This window comes from Scyliorhinus torazame, chromosome 1 (genome assembly GCF_047496885.1).
Source record: "Scyliorhinus torazame isolate Kashiwa2021f chromosome 1, sScyTor2.1, whole genome shotgun sequence".
Classification (NCBI taxonomy): domain Eukaryota; kingdom Metazoa; phylum Chordata; class Chondrichthyes; order Carcharhiniformes; family Scyliorhinidae; genus Scyliorhinus; species Scyliorhinus torazame.
In genome coordinates, this window is record NC_092707.1 from 393,178,134 (window position 1) to 393,194,233 (window position 16,100).

General features: G+C 48.8%; 1 protein-coding gene across 1 annotated transcript in view; it reads right to left on the reverse strand.

Moving 5' to 3' along the window:
* Positions 1-16,100, reverse strand: part of LOC140427639 (endoplasmic reticulum membrane-associated RNA degradation protein-like) — a 52,803-nt gene that overhangs the window by 6,633 nt on the left and 30,070 nt on the right. The window contains exons 12-15 of the mRNA XM_072513076.1: positions 13,692-13,862; positions 11,970-12,053; positions 2,387-2,466; positions 655-774 (exon numbers count right to left, since the gene is read on the reverse strand). Coding sequence (XP_072369177.1) covers positions 655-774; positions 2,387-2,466; positions 11,970-12,053; positions 13,692-13,862 — 455 coding nt within the window. The remainder of the gene's footprint in view (positions 1-654; positions 775-2,386; positions 2,467-11,969; positions 12,054-13,691; positions 13,863-16,100) is intronic.

Genomic DNA, 16,100 nt, shown 5'->3' on the forward strand with positions numbered 1-16,100 from the left:
TGACACCAAACAATGGGAGGAGGTATTAGGGCAGGTAACCAAAAGCTTAGTTGAGGAGGTAGTTTTTGAGGAGTGTCTTAAAGGAGCAAAGAGAGAGTAGGAAGTTTAAGGAGGGAATTCAAGGATTTAGGGCCGAGACTACTGAAAACATGGTCACCAATGGTGGCGTGATTAAAATCATTAGGAAGGACCCAGGTTTGGAGGCACACAAGACCTGTGAGGTGCAAGGTCAGGAGGATTTAATAATGATAATAATTGCATATTGTCACAAGTAGGCTTCAATTAAGTTACTGTGAAAAGCCCCTAGTTGCCACATTCCAGCACCTGTTCGGGTCGAGACTGGGTGGTCAATTGAAAATTTTAAAAACTCAAGTGATAAGACTTTTGTTCGCCAAACGCATCGAGGTGGTTTGGAATCAAGGCGGGTAAACAGAATGAAGACACAAACTGAATTCCGAAACAGCCTCGAGGGGCTGAATGGCCTCCTCCCATTCCTGTTGGTATTGTGTGTCAGTCAGCGGCCACGCTCATTACAGTTCTAGGACTCCACAGTTCTCACGTCAACCACCTCAGGTTCAGAACAGGCATCAATGCACCAGCGGAAAATAAATCACAGTGAAAGAGTCAAAACCATTCCTGAAACGTGACACTTACGCCTCAGATAACAAGTACTGGGAGGGATTAAGCTCTTTGGTCCAGATTGTCCGCAGTCGGTTTATTAGGTTAGGAACAAGTTCTTCCAACAGGCAACCTGTGGGGCCAGAACGGGCAGACCTGTGGAGTGGCGGCAAAAATAAACCCGTTTTAAACATCAACAACGGTTTCCCATCACAAATTGAATAATCAGTAAGATTTCTCATTATTAATTTAACATTACATTTTCCTTATTATGAATTTAATTATCAATGCACGTGCCCTGTTAATTTAATATTCAATATCGTCCCATTATTAATTTAACATTACAATTGCTCCATTATTAATTTAATAATTTATATAATTTCCCCCATTTTCCATTTGTGCACGCGACAACAAACATCAATTGTGTGCTACCCTTGATAATACGTTTCCCTTTATCCACCCGTTTTCTTTCCTCATGCAAGGAGGCAGTGGCCTGCGCTGGGCTACAGTTCCACGGGCAGCACAGACTTTGCCCGGTTGGCTCACCCGCTTCGACCATAAAGTGGCAGTAGATGCTCTATAGTGAGCGTCTCACAGGCCCAACCTCTATACACTTGAATGTTCCAGCACGGCGATTAAAAATGGTTCTATAGACAGGAAAAAGGACTTGTGCTCATGTAGAATAGTCAATAGTTAGCACTGTTGCTTCACAGCGCCAGGGTCCCAGGTTCGATTCCCGGCTTGGGTCACTGTCTGTGCAGAATCTGCACGTTCTCCCCGTGTCTGCGTGGGTTTCCTCCGGGTGCTCCGGTTTCCTCCCACAAAGTCCCAAAAGACGTGCTTTTTAGATGAATTGGACATTCTGAATTCTCCCTCTGTGTACCCGAACAGGGGATTTTCACAGTAACTTCATTGCAGTGTTAATGTAAGCCTAAACTTGTGACAATAATAAAGATTATTAGTATTTTTATTCACAAGCTCAGGACATTCACAGCCAGGGAGGTACAGTCACTGTTGTACTGTAGGAAACACAGCAGTCAATTTGTGCACAGCGAACCCCCACACACAGAAATGTGATAATGACTCAGATAACTTGTTCTCTGATGTTGATTAAAATATAAATTGACGATGACATCTGGGACAACTCCCCCCTGCTCTTCGAAACAGTGCAGTGGGATCTTTTACATCTAGCCGGGAGAGCTGAGACCCCACCTTAACATCTCGTGGAACAATGGCACCTCTAACATTGCAGCACTCCCTCAAGCACTGCACTGAGTCAAAGATTGGATTTTGGGGTTTCAAGTCTCTGGAGTGAGACTTGAACTCACGAACTTCAGATGCAGAGGTGAAGGTTCCACCACCTGAGCCACGGATGGTCAAAGTCAATTGAGAGGAGGCCGAAGCTGGGCGAGATTAGCTGGCCCAGCACTGGCCAGGGCTCAATCCCGAGATTGTCCCATGTGTCAATTTGCCAAGAGAAGTCATTTAAAAAAAAAAAAAATGGTACCAAGTATGCTTTTACTGAGCACCCTTTTCCCCGGCAGAGGTGACAGAACAACAATAAACAACAGCAGAACCTTGGAAGACTTACTCCTCCCAAGATATGTCTACTGAACACAATTGCCAACCCATACAACATCAGATAACTGCACAGACTTTCCTGTATACTCCAGCAGCTCACTACTTTTACCAGTCAGGCTAGCGAGGTAGTTATAAATTCATGTTTTTAAACAGCAACATCTAATTGCTGGTAGTAAGGTCTTCCTACCCGGGTCTGTCCGGTGATTGTCCAAGCGTGGGTCTGGGCATCTCACCCCATTTCTGGAGGCTTTCAACACAGTGTAGAAGCTGTAAGAATAACCAGTTGAACTAATTCTGCATGCTGAAAACAAAGGGGCTCGCACGCATTCTGTTCAATGATGGGGCAACTTCACGCAGAAGAATAAGAAAACAGGAATTCTTGTTTAGAAATCAACTGACGGCTTCCCCTCCTGCTATGATAGCACATCTGCAGCCAAGCCATACTGAACAGACTCAATGTGAAAGCACCATTTCAGTTCCGATAATGCAACTACCAAGGCAGCGGGTCAGCCAACATTCTTTTCAGTTTTTAAGTGAAGGACGTACTGACAAGCGTTTCCAATACAAAAAAAGTGTTTAAATCACCTCAGGATGTACTGTAGTTCTTCACAGCCAATACAATACCGCAGTTTATCAGTGCAGTACCTATATTAAGCTAATTAAATGCCTCATTTTTCTTTTCCACATTGTTTTGTATGGATTTTTACAGTTCTTATCTAAAATTAGAAACCCGGAAAATGTCTTATTCATAGCAATACGTGAGAGACAAGCAAATGAAACTTATGACTTTGTTTATCACTATTAACGTAATGAATCAAAAAAAGTATAATCTGTCTAGGAACAGTGTCCTCGCAGTCAGCGTCACAGTGAAGCAATCTGGGAACGGTGTCCTCGCAGTCAGCGTCGCAGTGAAGCAATCTGGGAACTGTGTGCTCGCAGTCAGCGTCGCAGTGAAGCAATCTGGGAACTGTGTGCTCACAGTCAGCGTCACAGTGAAGCAGTCAGGGAACAGTGTGCTCACAATCAGTGTAACAGTGAAGTGGTCTGGGAACAGTGTCCACGCAGTCAACTTCACAGTGAAGCAGTCTGCGAACGGTGTGCTCACAGTCAGCGTCACAGTGAAGCAGTCTGGGTACGGTGTGCTCACAGTCAGCGTCACAATGAAGCAGTCTGGGAACGGTGTGCTCGCAGTCAGCGTTCCGGAGAAGCAGTCTGGGAACAGTGTCCTGGCACTGAACCTCACAGTGAAGAAGTCTGGGAACGGTGTCCTTGCAGTCAGCGTCGCAGTAAAGCAGTCTGGGAACAGTGTGCTCGCAGTCAGCGTCACAGTGAAGCAGTCTGGGAAAAGTGTCCACGCAGTGACCGTCACAGTGAAGCAGTCTGGAAACAATGTCCTCGCAGTGAGTGTCACAGTGAAGCAGTCTGGGAACAATGTCCTCGCAGTCAGCGTCACAGTGAAGCAGTCTGGGAACAGTGTGCTCGCAGTCAGCATCACAGTGAAGCAGTCTTGGAACAGTGTGCTCGCAATCAACGTCATAGTGAAGCAGTCAGGAAACGGTGTTCTCGCAGTCAGCGTCACAGTGAAGCCGCCTGGGAACAGTGTGCTCGCAGTCAGCGTCACAGTGAAGCCGCCTGGGAACAGTGTGCTCGCAGTCAGCGTCACAGTGAAGCAGTCAGGAAACGGTGTTCTCGCAGTCAGCGTCACGGTGAAGCAGTCTGGGAACAGTGGGCTTGCAGTCAGCGTCATAGTGTAGCAGTCTGGGAACAGTGTGCTCGCAATCAGCGTCATAGTGAACCAGTCTGGGAACAGTGTCCTGGCAGTCAGCGTCACAGTCAAGCAGTCTGGGAACAGTGCCCTCGCAGTCAGCGTCCAGTCTGGGAACAGTGAGCAGGCAGTCAGCGTCACAGTGAAGCAGCCTGGGAACAGTGTGCTCGCAGTCAGCGTCACTGTGAAGCAGTCTGGGAACAGTGTGCTCGCAGTCAGCGTCACAGTGAAGCAGTTTGGGAAAAGTGTCCACGCAGTGACCGTCACAGTGAAGCAGTCTGGTAACAATGTGCTCGCAGTGAGTGTCACAATGAAGCAGTCTGGGAACAATGTCGTCGCAGTCAGCGCCACAGTGAAGCAGTCTGGGAACAGTGTGCTCGCAATCAGCATCACAGTGAAGCAGCCTGGGAACAGTGTGCTCGCAGTCAGCGTCACAGTGAAGCAGTCTAGGAACAGTGGGCTTGAAGTCAGCGTCATAGTGAAGCAGTCTGGGAACAGTGTGCTCGCAATCAGCGTCATAGTGAACCAGTCTGGGAACAGTGTCCTGGCAGTCAGCGTCACAGTCAAGCAGTCTGGGAACAGTGCCCTCGCAGTCAGCGTCCAGTCTGGGAACAGGGAGCACGCAGTCAGCGTCACAGTGAAGCAGTTTGGGAACAGTGTCCTCGCAGTCAGCGTCACAGTCAAGCAGTCTGGGTACAGTGAGCTCGCAGTCCGCGGCACAGTGAAGCAGCCTGGGAACAGTGTGCTCGCAGTCAGCGTCACAGTGAAGCAGTCTGGGAACAGTGAGCACGCAATCAGCACCACAGTGAAGCAGTCTGAGAACAGTGTGCTCGCAGTCAGCGTCACAGTGAAGCAGTCTGGGAATGGGGTGCTCGCAGTCAGCGTCACAGTGAAGCAGTCTGGGAACAGTGCCCTCGCAGTCAGCATCCAGTCTGGGAACAGTGAGCACACAGTCAGCGTCACTGTGAACCAGTCTGGGAACAGTGTGCTCGCAGTCAGCGTCACAGTGCAGCAGTCTGGGAACGTGTGCTCACAGTCCGCGTCGCAGTGAAGCAGTCTGGAAACGGTGTCCTCACAGTCCGCGTCGCAGTGAAGCAGTCTGGGAACAGTGTGCTCGCAGTCAGCGTTACAGTGAAGCAGTCTGGGAACAGTGTGCTCGCAGTCATCGTCACTGTGAAGCAGTCTGGGAGCAGTGTGCTCGCATCAGCGTCACAGTGAAGCCGTCTGGGAACTGTGTGCTCGCAGTCAGCATTACAGTGAAGCAGTCTGGGAACAGTGTGCTCGCAGTCAGCGTCACAGTGAAGCAATCTGGGAACGGCGCGCTCACAGTCAGCACCACAGTGAAGCAGTCTGGGAACAGTGTCCTCGCAGTCAGCGTCACAGTGAAGCCGTCTGGGAACGGTGTGCTCACAGTCAGCGTCACAGTGAAGTAGTCTGGGAACAGTGTCCTCGCAGTCAGCGTCACAGTGAAGCAGTCTGGGAACAGTGTCCTCGCAGTCAGCGTCACAGTGAAGCAGTCTGGGAACAGTGTCCTCGCAGTCAGCGTCTCAGTCAAGCAGTCTGGGAACAGTGTGCTCGCAGTCAGCGTCACAGTGAAGCAGTCAGGAAACGGTGTCATCGCAGTCCGCGTCGTAGTGAAGCAGTCTGGGAACAGTGGGCTTGCAGTCAGCGTCGTAGTGTAGCAGTCAGGAAACGGTGTCCTCGCAGTCAGCGTCACAGTGAAGCAGTCTGGGAACAGTGTGCTCGCAGTCAGTATCACAGTGAAGCAGTCTGGGAACAGTGTGCTCGCAGTCAGCGTCACAGTGAAGCAGTCTGGGAACAGTGGGCTTGCAGTCAGCGTCATAGTGTAGCAGTCTGGGAACAGTGTGCTCGCAATCAGTGTCACAGTGTAGCAGTCTGGGAACAGTGTGCTCGCAATCAGCATCACAGTCAAGCAGTCTGGGTACAGTGTACTTGCAGACAGCATCACAGAGAAGCAGTCTGGGAACAGTGCCCTCGCAGTCAGCGTGCAGTCTGGGAACAGTGAGCACGCAGTCAGCGTCACAGTGAAGCCGTCTGGGAACGGTGTGCTCACATTCAGCGTCACAGTGAAGTAGTCTGGGAACAGTGTCCTCGCAGTCAGCGTCACAGTGAAGCAGTCTGGGAACAGTGTCCTCGCAGTCAGCGTCACAGTGAAGCAGTCTGGGAACAGTGTCCTCGCAGTCAGCGTCTCAGTCAAGCAGTCTGGGAACAGTGTGCTCGCAGTCAGCGTCACAGTGAAGCAGTCAGGAAACGGTGTCATCGCAGTCCGCGTCGTAGTGAAGCAGTCTGGGAACAGTGGGCTTGCAGTCAGCGTCGTAGTGTAGCAGTCAGGAAACGGTGTCCTCGCAGTCAGCATCACAGTGAAGCAGTCTGGGAACAGTGTGCTCGCAGTCAGCGTCACAGTGAAGCAGTCTGGGAACAGTGGGCTTGCAGTCAGCGTCATAGTGTAGCAGTCTGGGAACAGTGTGCTCGCAATCAGCATCACAGTCAAGCAGTCTGGGTACAGTGTACTTGCAGACAGCATCACAGAGAAGCAGTCTGGGAACAGTGCCCTCGCAGTCAGCGTGCAGTCTGGGAACAGTGAGCACGCAGTCAGCGTCACAGTAAAGTAGTCTGGGAACAGTGTGCTCGCAGTCAGCGTCACAGTGAAGCAGTCTGGGAACAGTGTGCTCGCAGTCAGCGTCACAGTGAAGCAGTCTGGGAACAGTGTGCTCGCAGTCAGCGTCTCAGTGAAGCAGTCTGGGAATGGTGTGCTCGCAGTCAGCGTCACAGTGAAGCAGTCTGGGAACAGTGCCCTCGCAGTCAGCGTCACAGTGAAGCAGTCTGGGAATGGTGTGCTCGCAGTCAGCGTCACAGTGAAGCAGTCTGGGAGCAGTGTCCTCGCAGTCAGCGTCACAGTGAAGCAGTCTGGGAATGGTGTGCTCGCAGTCAGCGTCACAGTGAAGCAGTCTGGGAGCGGTGTCCTCGCAGTCAGCGTCACAGTGAAGCAGTCTGGGAATGGTGTGCTCGCAGACAGCGTCACAGTGAAGCATCTGGGAGCAGTGTCCTCGCAGTCAGCGTCACTGTGAAGCAGTCTGGGAATGGTGTGCTCGCAGTCAGCGTCACAGTGAAGCAGTCTGGGAGCAGTGTCCTCGCAGTCAGCGTCACAGTGAAGCAGTCTGGGAATGGTGTGCTCGCAGTCAGCGTCACAGTGAAGCAGTCTGGGAACGGTGTGCTCGCAGTCAGTGTAACAGTGAAATGGTTGTGATTTTAAAAACTTTTTATTGGAGGATGGACTGATGAAGGGATTAAGGCCTAAGATCACGCGTCAGATCAAGCCAAAATCAGGTGCAAGGCCTTTTCTTGTCAGCTTGTATCTTGTATGTCTCATGGAGACTATGAATTGGATTCAATTTGACTTTGAATTGGTTTTTGGAGGAAACAATGAGATGGACTAAGGGCTTGCATTGGCTTTGTAACTTTAAGAATAGGATAAACATTAAAAAAAAGGATTAACTGAGACAAAATTCAAGTGTAAGCCAAGGTAATTAAGATACAGTAAGATAGGGTAAAGGAAGCATGCATAGCATAAGTTAATAGTATTCTTATCGAAGCACAATAGTTTGTTAAAAAGGGGAGTAAATAAGTTCGTTGAGAAGGTGACTGAACAGGTAGACGAGGGTAGAGCAGTTGTTGTGGTGTATATGGATTTCAGTAAAGCGTTTGATAAGGTTCCCCACGGTAGGCTATTGCAGAAAATACGGAGGCTGGGGATTGAGGGTGATTTAGAGATGTGGATCAGAAATTGGCTAGCTGAAAGAAGACAGAGGGTGGTGGTTGATGGGAAATGTTCAGAATGGAGTTCAGTTACAAGTGGCGTACCACAAGGATCTGTTCTTGGGCCGTTGCTGTTTGTCATTTTTATCAATGACCTAGAGGAAGGCGCAGAAGGGTGGGCGAGTAAATTTGCAGACGACACTAAAGTTGGTGGTGTTGTCGACAGTGCGGAAGGATGTAGCAGGTTACAGAGGGACATAGATAAGCTGCAGAGCTGGGCTGAGAGGTGGCAAATGGAGTTTAATGTAGAGAAGTGTGAGGTGATTCACTTTGGAAGGAATAACAGGAATGCGGAATACTTGGCTAATGGTAAAATTCTTGGAAGTGTGGATGAGCAGAGGGATCTCGGTGTCCATGTACATAGATCCCTGAAAGTTGCCACCCAGGTTGATAGGGTTGTGAAGAAGGCCTATGGTGTGTTGGCCTTTATTGGTAGAGGGATTGATTTCCGGAGTCATGAGGTCATGTTGCAGCTGTACAGAACTCTGGTACGGCCGCATTTGGAGTATTGTGTACAGTTCTGGTCACCTCATTATAGGAAGGACGTGGAAGCTTTGGAACGGGTGCAGAGGAGATTTACCAGGATGTTGCCTGGTATGGAGGGAAAATCTTATGAGAAAAGGCTGATGGACTTGGTTGTTTTCGTTAGAGACAAGAAGGTTAAGAGGAGACTTAATAGAGGAATACAAAATGATCAGAGGGTTAGATAGGGTGGACAGTGAGAGCCTTCTCCCGCGGATGGAAATGGCTAGCACGAGGGGACATAGCCTTAAACTGAGGGGTAATAGATATAGGACAGAGGTCAGAGGTAGGTTCTTTACGCAAAGAGTGGTGAGGCCGTGGAATGCCCTACCTGCAACAGTAGTGAACTCGCCAACATTGAGGGCATTTAAAAGTTTATTGGCTAAGCATATGGATGATAATGGCATAGTGTAGGTTAGATGGCTTTTGTTTTTTGACTTCCCATGTCGGTGCAACATCGTGGGCCGAAGGGCCTGTACTGCGCTGTATCGTTCTATGTTCTATGTAAGGTGCTTACTGATAGTGGAGCCGGAGGATGTAGAATAGTTTGTGTCGGAATTCACTATTGAGAGGGATGATGTGGGTATAAAAATCAGGGAGAAGGATTGTGGTAAAATTGAAGAAATTAACAGAGAAAGAGGAGGTTCTGAGTGATCTGGCAGGCCTAAAAGTAGACAAATCTCCAGGGTCAGATGAAGTGTATCCCAGGCTGCTGCTTGAGGCAAGGAAGTAAATAGCAAGGGTACTGGCAATAATTTTCAATTCCCCTCTGGCCACGGGAGAGATGCCGGAGGACTGGAGGATAGCCAGTGTGGTACCATATTCAAGAAGGGAGGTAGGGATGAACCAGGAAACTACCGGCCAGTCAGTCTGACCTCAGTGGTGGGGAAATTATTGGAAGCGGTTCTGAGACACAGAATTTGGAGAGGCAGGGATTAATTAAGGACGGTCGGCAGGGTTTTGTTAAGGGGAGGTTATGTCTGACCAACTTGATTGAATTTTTCGAAGGGGTAACAAGGTGTGTAGATGAGGGCAATGCATTTGATGTAATCTATTTGAACTTCAGCAAGGCTTTTGATAAGGTCCCACATAGGAGACTGATAGCGAAGGTAAGAGCCCATGGGATTCAAAGAAATTTGGCAAATTGGATCCAGAATTGGTTGAATGGCAGGAAGCAGAGGCATACGGCATGCTTGCCTTGATTGGCCGGGGCATTGAGTATAAGAATTGGCAAGTCATGTTGCAGCTGTATAGAACCTTAGTTAGGCCACACTTGGAGTATAGTGTTCAATTCTGGTCGCCACACTACCAGAAGGATGTGGAGGCTTTAGAGAGGGTGCAGAAGAGATTTACCAGAATGTTGCCTGGTATGGAGGGCATTAGCTATGAGGAGCGGTTGAATAAACTCGGTTTGTTCTCACTGGAACGAAGGAGGTTGAGGGGCGACCTGATAGAGGTCTACAAAACTATGAGGGGCATAGACAGAGTGGATAGTCAGAGGCTTTTCCCCGGGGTAGAGGGGTCAATTACTAGGGGGTTTAAGGCGAGAGGGGCAAGGTTTAGAGTAGATGTACGAGGCAAGTTTTTTACGCAGAGGGTAGTGGGTGCCTGGAACTCGCTACCGGAGGAGGTGGTGGAAGCAGGGACGATAGTGACATTTAAGGGGCATCTTGACAAATACATGAATAGGATGGGAATAGAGGGATACGGACCCAGGAAGTGTAGAAGATTGTAGTTTAGTCGGGCAGCATGGTCGGCATGGGCTTGGAGGGCCGAAGGGCCTGTTCCTGCGCTGTACATTTCTTTGTTCTTTGTTCAGAGGTTGATGGTCCAGGGGTGTTTTTCTGACTGGAAGCCTGTGCCCAGTGGGGTTCCGCAGTGTTGGGGCCCTTGATGTTTGAGGTTTATATAAATGGTTTAGACTTGGATGTACGAGGATTAATCAGCAAGTTTGAGGAAGATATGAAAATTGGTGGGATGGTAAATAGGGAGGAGGATAGCCTTAGATTACAGGAGGATATAGCTGGCCTGGTCAGATGGGCTGAGCATGGCAAATGGAACTCAATTTGGATGTGTGAGTTGATGCACTTGGGCAGGACAAACAAGGCAAGGGAATACAGGATTAAAGTCAGGACCCTGGGAAGCACTGAAGGTCCGGGGGCCTTGGTGTGCATCCTTTAAGGTAAAGGGCAGGTAGATAAAGTGATTAAGAAGGCATATGTTATACTTGCCTTTATTAGCCGAGGCATAAAGAGCAGGAAGGTTATGCTGGAACTGTATAAAACATTGGTTAGACCACGAGTATAGCACTGGAAAAGGTGCAGACGAGATTTACCAAGATGTTGCCTGGGCTGGAGAGTTTCAGTTGTGAAGAGAGAATGGATAGACTGGGGTTGTTTTCCTTGGAGCAGAGGAGACTGATGGGGGGCATGAAGGAGACGTATAAAATTATGAGGGGGATTGATAGAGTAGACAGGAAGAAACTTTTCCCCTTGGTGTAGGAGGCCTAGAGGGGATTGGAGGGTAGAGCCTGGAACTCACTCCCTGAAAGGGTGGTAAAGGCAGAGACGCTCATAACATTTAAATGTGCACTTAGATGTGCACTTGCGATGCCAATGCATACCAGGCGAAAGGCCAAATGCTGGAAAATGGGATTAGAATAGTTAGCTGGTTGTTTTTGACCAGTGCAGATGCGAAGGACTGAAGGACCTTTTCTGTGCTGTAGGTCTCCAGGTCTCTACAACAAACCCAACATATTTAAAGCACTTTAGAGCCAGTGCGGGTAGGTTAGCTTAGTTGAGTAGAGTTTGTGCAAAATAATGGCAACTGCGCAGGTTCAATCCCTGCAAGGATCGGTCAAGGCAGATCTTGGGGGCTCCCCTTGATTTACCCTCGGACAATGAGGATGCTATACGGAGAGAGAGTGCCTGTTGAAGTGTACTCCCTGCTGTAATGGAGGAAACACAAGAGCCAATTTGTGCACAGCAAGCTCCCTCAAACAGCAATGCTCTGACGACCAGATAATCTGTTTCGGTGACATTGACTGGGGTATAATTATTTGCTCCTTGAAAGAACCAGCGCAGACTGGATGGGTCAAATCCTATGAATAATATTGCATCCCTGCTCTTCCTGGAAATGCTATCTGCCTCCAGGTTCAGCTGGGTGCGCAGAAGGAGTGCACAATCTACACACAAATGCTATAATCTAGAAATTCTGGTGTAGTGCAGTCTTCAATAACACAAAACCCAGATTGTATAGAGAAGTCTCATGTTTCGTGCCGTTGGGTCAATGCAGCATTATTCTGTCCAGCAAGTGAGAGACAACCTTCACCGAACGTTTGCATTAAAAATAGAACAGAAGTTCAAATCCCCTGGCAGAACTGGGGGTACCTTGAGGGGCGGCACGGTGGCAAAACGGTTAGCACTGCTGCCTCACGGAGCTGAGGGTCCAGGTTCGGTCCCGGCTCCGGGTCACTGTCCGTGTGGAGTTTGCACATTTTCCCTGTGTCTGTGTGGGACTCACCCCTACAACCCAAAGATGTGCAGGGTAGGTGGATTGGTCACGCTAAATTGCTCTTTACTTGGGGAAAAAAAAGAATTGGGCACTCTAATTTATAAAAAAAAGAGAAACAAGTAACTGGGGGTACCTGCCGTTTAAGCCTCCCAATTGGGTGGAACCGTGAACAATATGAAGTTGTAGAACTGATGATCGTTCTCAGGCACTCCTCTTCCTAGAAAAACAGACACCATACGTTAGATGATGTTAAGATGAACAGGTGACAAAAGCAAATTTAAAAATATATATATTTCTTTATTCTCCTCCTTTTTCGCATTTTCTCCCAAATTTACACCCACCAACAATAAACAATAATCAGTAACAAATATGTCAATCCCCATATCAATAACAACGATCCCATCCTCGCACCAAACCCCAAACATTAGCCCGCATGTTCACATAAACAAATGACAAAAAGGAATCAGGAATCCCCCAAAGCCCCCATTAACACCCATCGCCCCCCTCCCCCCAGCCCTCCCACCCACCCCCCAACTAATGTTCGATGTTATCCAGTTCTTGAAAGTGCATAATGAATAATGCCCATGAATTATAGAACCCCTCCATCCTTCCTCTCAGTTCAAACTTAACCTTCTCAAGGGTCATGAATTCCAACAGGTCCCCCCGCCACGCCAGGGCACAGGGTGGAGAGGTTGATCTCCAACCCATCAGGATCCATCTTCGGGCGATCAACGAGGCGAAGGCTATGATATCTACCTCCGCACTCGTTTCCAACCCTGGCTGGTCCGACACCCCGAATATGGCCTCCTGGGGGCCCGGGTCCAGTTTCACGTGCATATGAACGTGATTAGTGCCCTCCCCACCCCCACAACGTTCACACACATCTTCAACTCCTTCAAAGAATCGGCTCATCCTCGCCCTCGTGAGGTGTGCTCTGTATACCACCTTGATCTGTATCAGCCCCAACCTCGTGCACGAGGTGGAGGCATTCACTCTCCGGAGCAGCTCACACCAGAACCCCTCCTCCATATACTCTCCCAACTCTTCCTCCCACTTTGCTTTGATCCCTTCCAGTGGTGTCTTCTCCTCTTCCAAAATAGCTCCATAAACTGCTGACGCTACCCCCTTCTCCAGTCCCCCTGTCGTCAGCACCTTCTCCAGCAATGTGGAGGCCGGCTCCTCCGGGAAGTTCTGTAGCTCCTTTCTGGCAAAATCTCAAACCTGCATGTATCTAAACATTTCCCCCTGCTCCAGCCCATACTTCGCTTCCAGCTCCTTCAATCCTGCAAACCGACCCCTAAGAAACAAATCTTTTAGTGTCTTAATCCCCTTCTCCTCCCATTTCCATCCCACCTCCCTGGCTCAAATCGGTGGTTCCCCCGAATCGGCATTTCCCTTGACCCTGCCTCCAACCCGAAGTGTTGGCGAAACTGCCTCCAAATTCTCAATGAAGCTGTTATTACTGGACCCCCTGAGTACTTCCCCGGGGCTATCGGGAGCGGCGCTGTTGCTAGTGATTTCAATCCTGACCCCCTGCACAAACTCTTCTCCATTCTGACCCACTGGGATTCAACCCCTCTGACCCAGCTCCGCACCTTCTCCACATTCGCCGTCCAGTCGTAATAAATCAGGTTCTGAAGACCCAAACCCCCTGCCTGCCTTCCCCTCTGTAGTAGCACCTTTCTAACTCTGGCCACCTTACCTCCCCATATGAACGACGTAATCCTTCCCTCAATCTCTCTGAAAAAAACCTTTGGCGGGAAAATCGGCAGCCATTGAAAAATAAACAGAAATCGTGGCAACACTGACAAAAGCAACTTTACGTAAATGTTGAATGCAATTACAATCTGATTACCTTAACGACCCCATTGTCCCCACTACAGCAGTGATGAAGTAAAACGATCGCCAGTGCCACCACGTGACTGGCCATTCCTCTCGGAAATGCTTTCAAATCTAGCTCGCCGTGACTTAGGTGGTCCCGAAGCCGAGGACCCTCCTGGTGGTTTAACAGGTCCCAGAGAATCTCCTGCAGAATAGACGCGACGGGAGACATTAATTCAGCTAACCAGTTATTCTAGAGCCAATGTTTCCTAGATGCAACCCTAATGGTTCTAAATGGCAATGAAATATCTAGGACAGACACTAATTTGGAGTATTGTGTTAGACTCTGAAGAGGATGAGAGGAGGATGCTCAGAGTCAGCTGGATGGATAGTAGAACAAATGAGTGGATTGGAACAGCAGCAGGAGTTCAGGAATCAAAAGGGTTTCCAAGTACAGTTGGAGAGAGAACGCCATGTTGGAAACAAAGACCCAATAGTCTTGGCCTGGCAACAATTGAGGAAGAAATTGAGCGTAACGACAGACGAGGAAGCAGTAAAATTGGATGGGTGGATGATATTGAGACGTGGACCGAAGGAGGCTCGAAGAAAACCAGACAAGAAGGAAGAGGATGGCGTCGGTCCCAATAAGGCGGGGGTGAAAAGGAATGAACAAACCCACAACGTCCCTCTCCAGTATTCCCAGATTGTGGAAATCCACCCCTCCACCGTCTTGCCTTACCATGGCTGCTGGGCCAAGAGAGATCACCCTATTCAGGTCCAATTCTAGCTGCCCACCTTCCCAGTGTTCCCAGAGCCAGTGACAAGGGAATGCCTCTGACCTTTTCTTGCAAAACCTCCAACATTACACAATCAACACCAGGCAGGATCTGCTAGGGTTTTTGAATTCTCATTTTGTTACAGGATGCGGACTTGGGTCATCCCAATGTTCTGTAACCGAGGCCTTGTCCAGCCATTTCAGAGCACCCGCATGGCATGTCACAAGCAAACAAGGTCAGATAACATTGGCCCCAGTCACATGCCCCAAGGCCGACAGCTTTCCTGCTCTGGAGGGAATCACTGAAATTGCGGCAATTTTACAACATAGGACATACAATGCAGAAGGAGGCCATTCGGCCCATCGAGTCTGCACCGACCCACTTAAGCTCTCACTTCCACCCTACCCCCGTAACCCAATAACTCCTCCTAACCTTTTTGGTCACTAAGGGCAATTTATCATGGGAAATTGCAGCAAGATATCCCTGCCCCTGTACTCGAATCCTCTCGCTATGATGGCCAACATACCATTTGCCTTCTTAACCGCCTAATGCACCAGCATGCTTACTTTCAGCAACTAGTGTACAAAGACACCCAAGTCTCACTTCACATGCCCCATTCCCCTCTCTCAATTTATTGCCATTCAGATAATAATCTGCCTTCCTGTTTTTGCTACCACCCCCCTACCATTTTAATGTAAACCCTCCCCAACCACTCTCGCAAATACTCCCCCTTCTTACACCAATGTAGCAGCTTTGTCTCTTGCTGCTATGTAACAGTGTCTTGCCTCTGTAGCTCGCAGCTTACGACAATGACGGGCATTAAACGACCAGTTAGTTTATCAAACTCATGATGGCTGGAGCATAATGGAGACTCTTCCCAACTCCGTCCCTGCAGCTAATCTCCCGGGACAGGCAATTTGCAGGGACGGTGAAACACCAAGTTTATTGTATCCTGCTGGCAGGTCTCCCTTAGTGTCACTCACGAGTAGTCAACATCAATCTCAGTTGTAATATTTAGCTGATAACATGGCTTGCCCCTTTAAGGCACTTGCTGTGGTGAGGTGTTCTAATCCTAGTAATTATAGCAATTTATAAACGGCTGATTGCTATCAGAAGGAAACTATAACTGCTTAGAAATTCCAGCCTGCAATCAAAATGTCACAGAACAGAGACCTGGGGCTAAATGCCCATAAATCATTGAAGATAGCAGGGCATGTTGAGAAAGTGATTAAAATTATACCTGTACTAGACCTTGGGCTTTATAAATAGAGGCACAGAGTTCACAAATAAGGTGGTTATGATGAACTTTAAAAACACTATTAAACACAAGAAGTGGTTAGGATCCAGAATGTACTGCCCGCGGGTCGGGGGAGATTCATCGAGGCTTTCAAAAGAAAATCAGATAAACACCCAAAGAGAAAAAAACTGCGTGCCCACGGGAAAAAGAGAAGGGATTGGGGCCAGCTGATCTGCTCTTGCAGAGAGCTGGCATGGGCAGGGACAAAGGGCCTCGGTCTGTGCTGTAACCATTCTCAGAATGTGATCTGTCGTGTGTGACGAGCACGCGCCAAGACACCCAACACCAAAGGTAGAATCTCCCGAGGAGGCATAGTTGGGACTTTACACCCAAAACTATGCCCAATCGCTCATTAAGCCAATGTTCATTT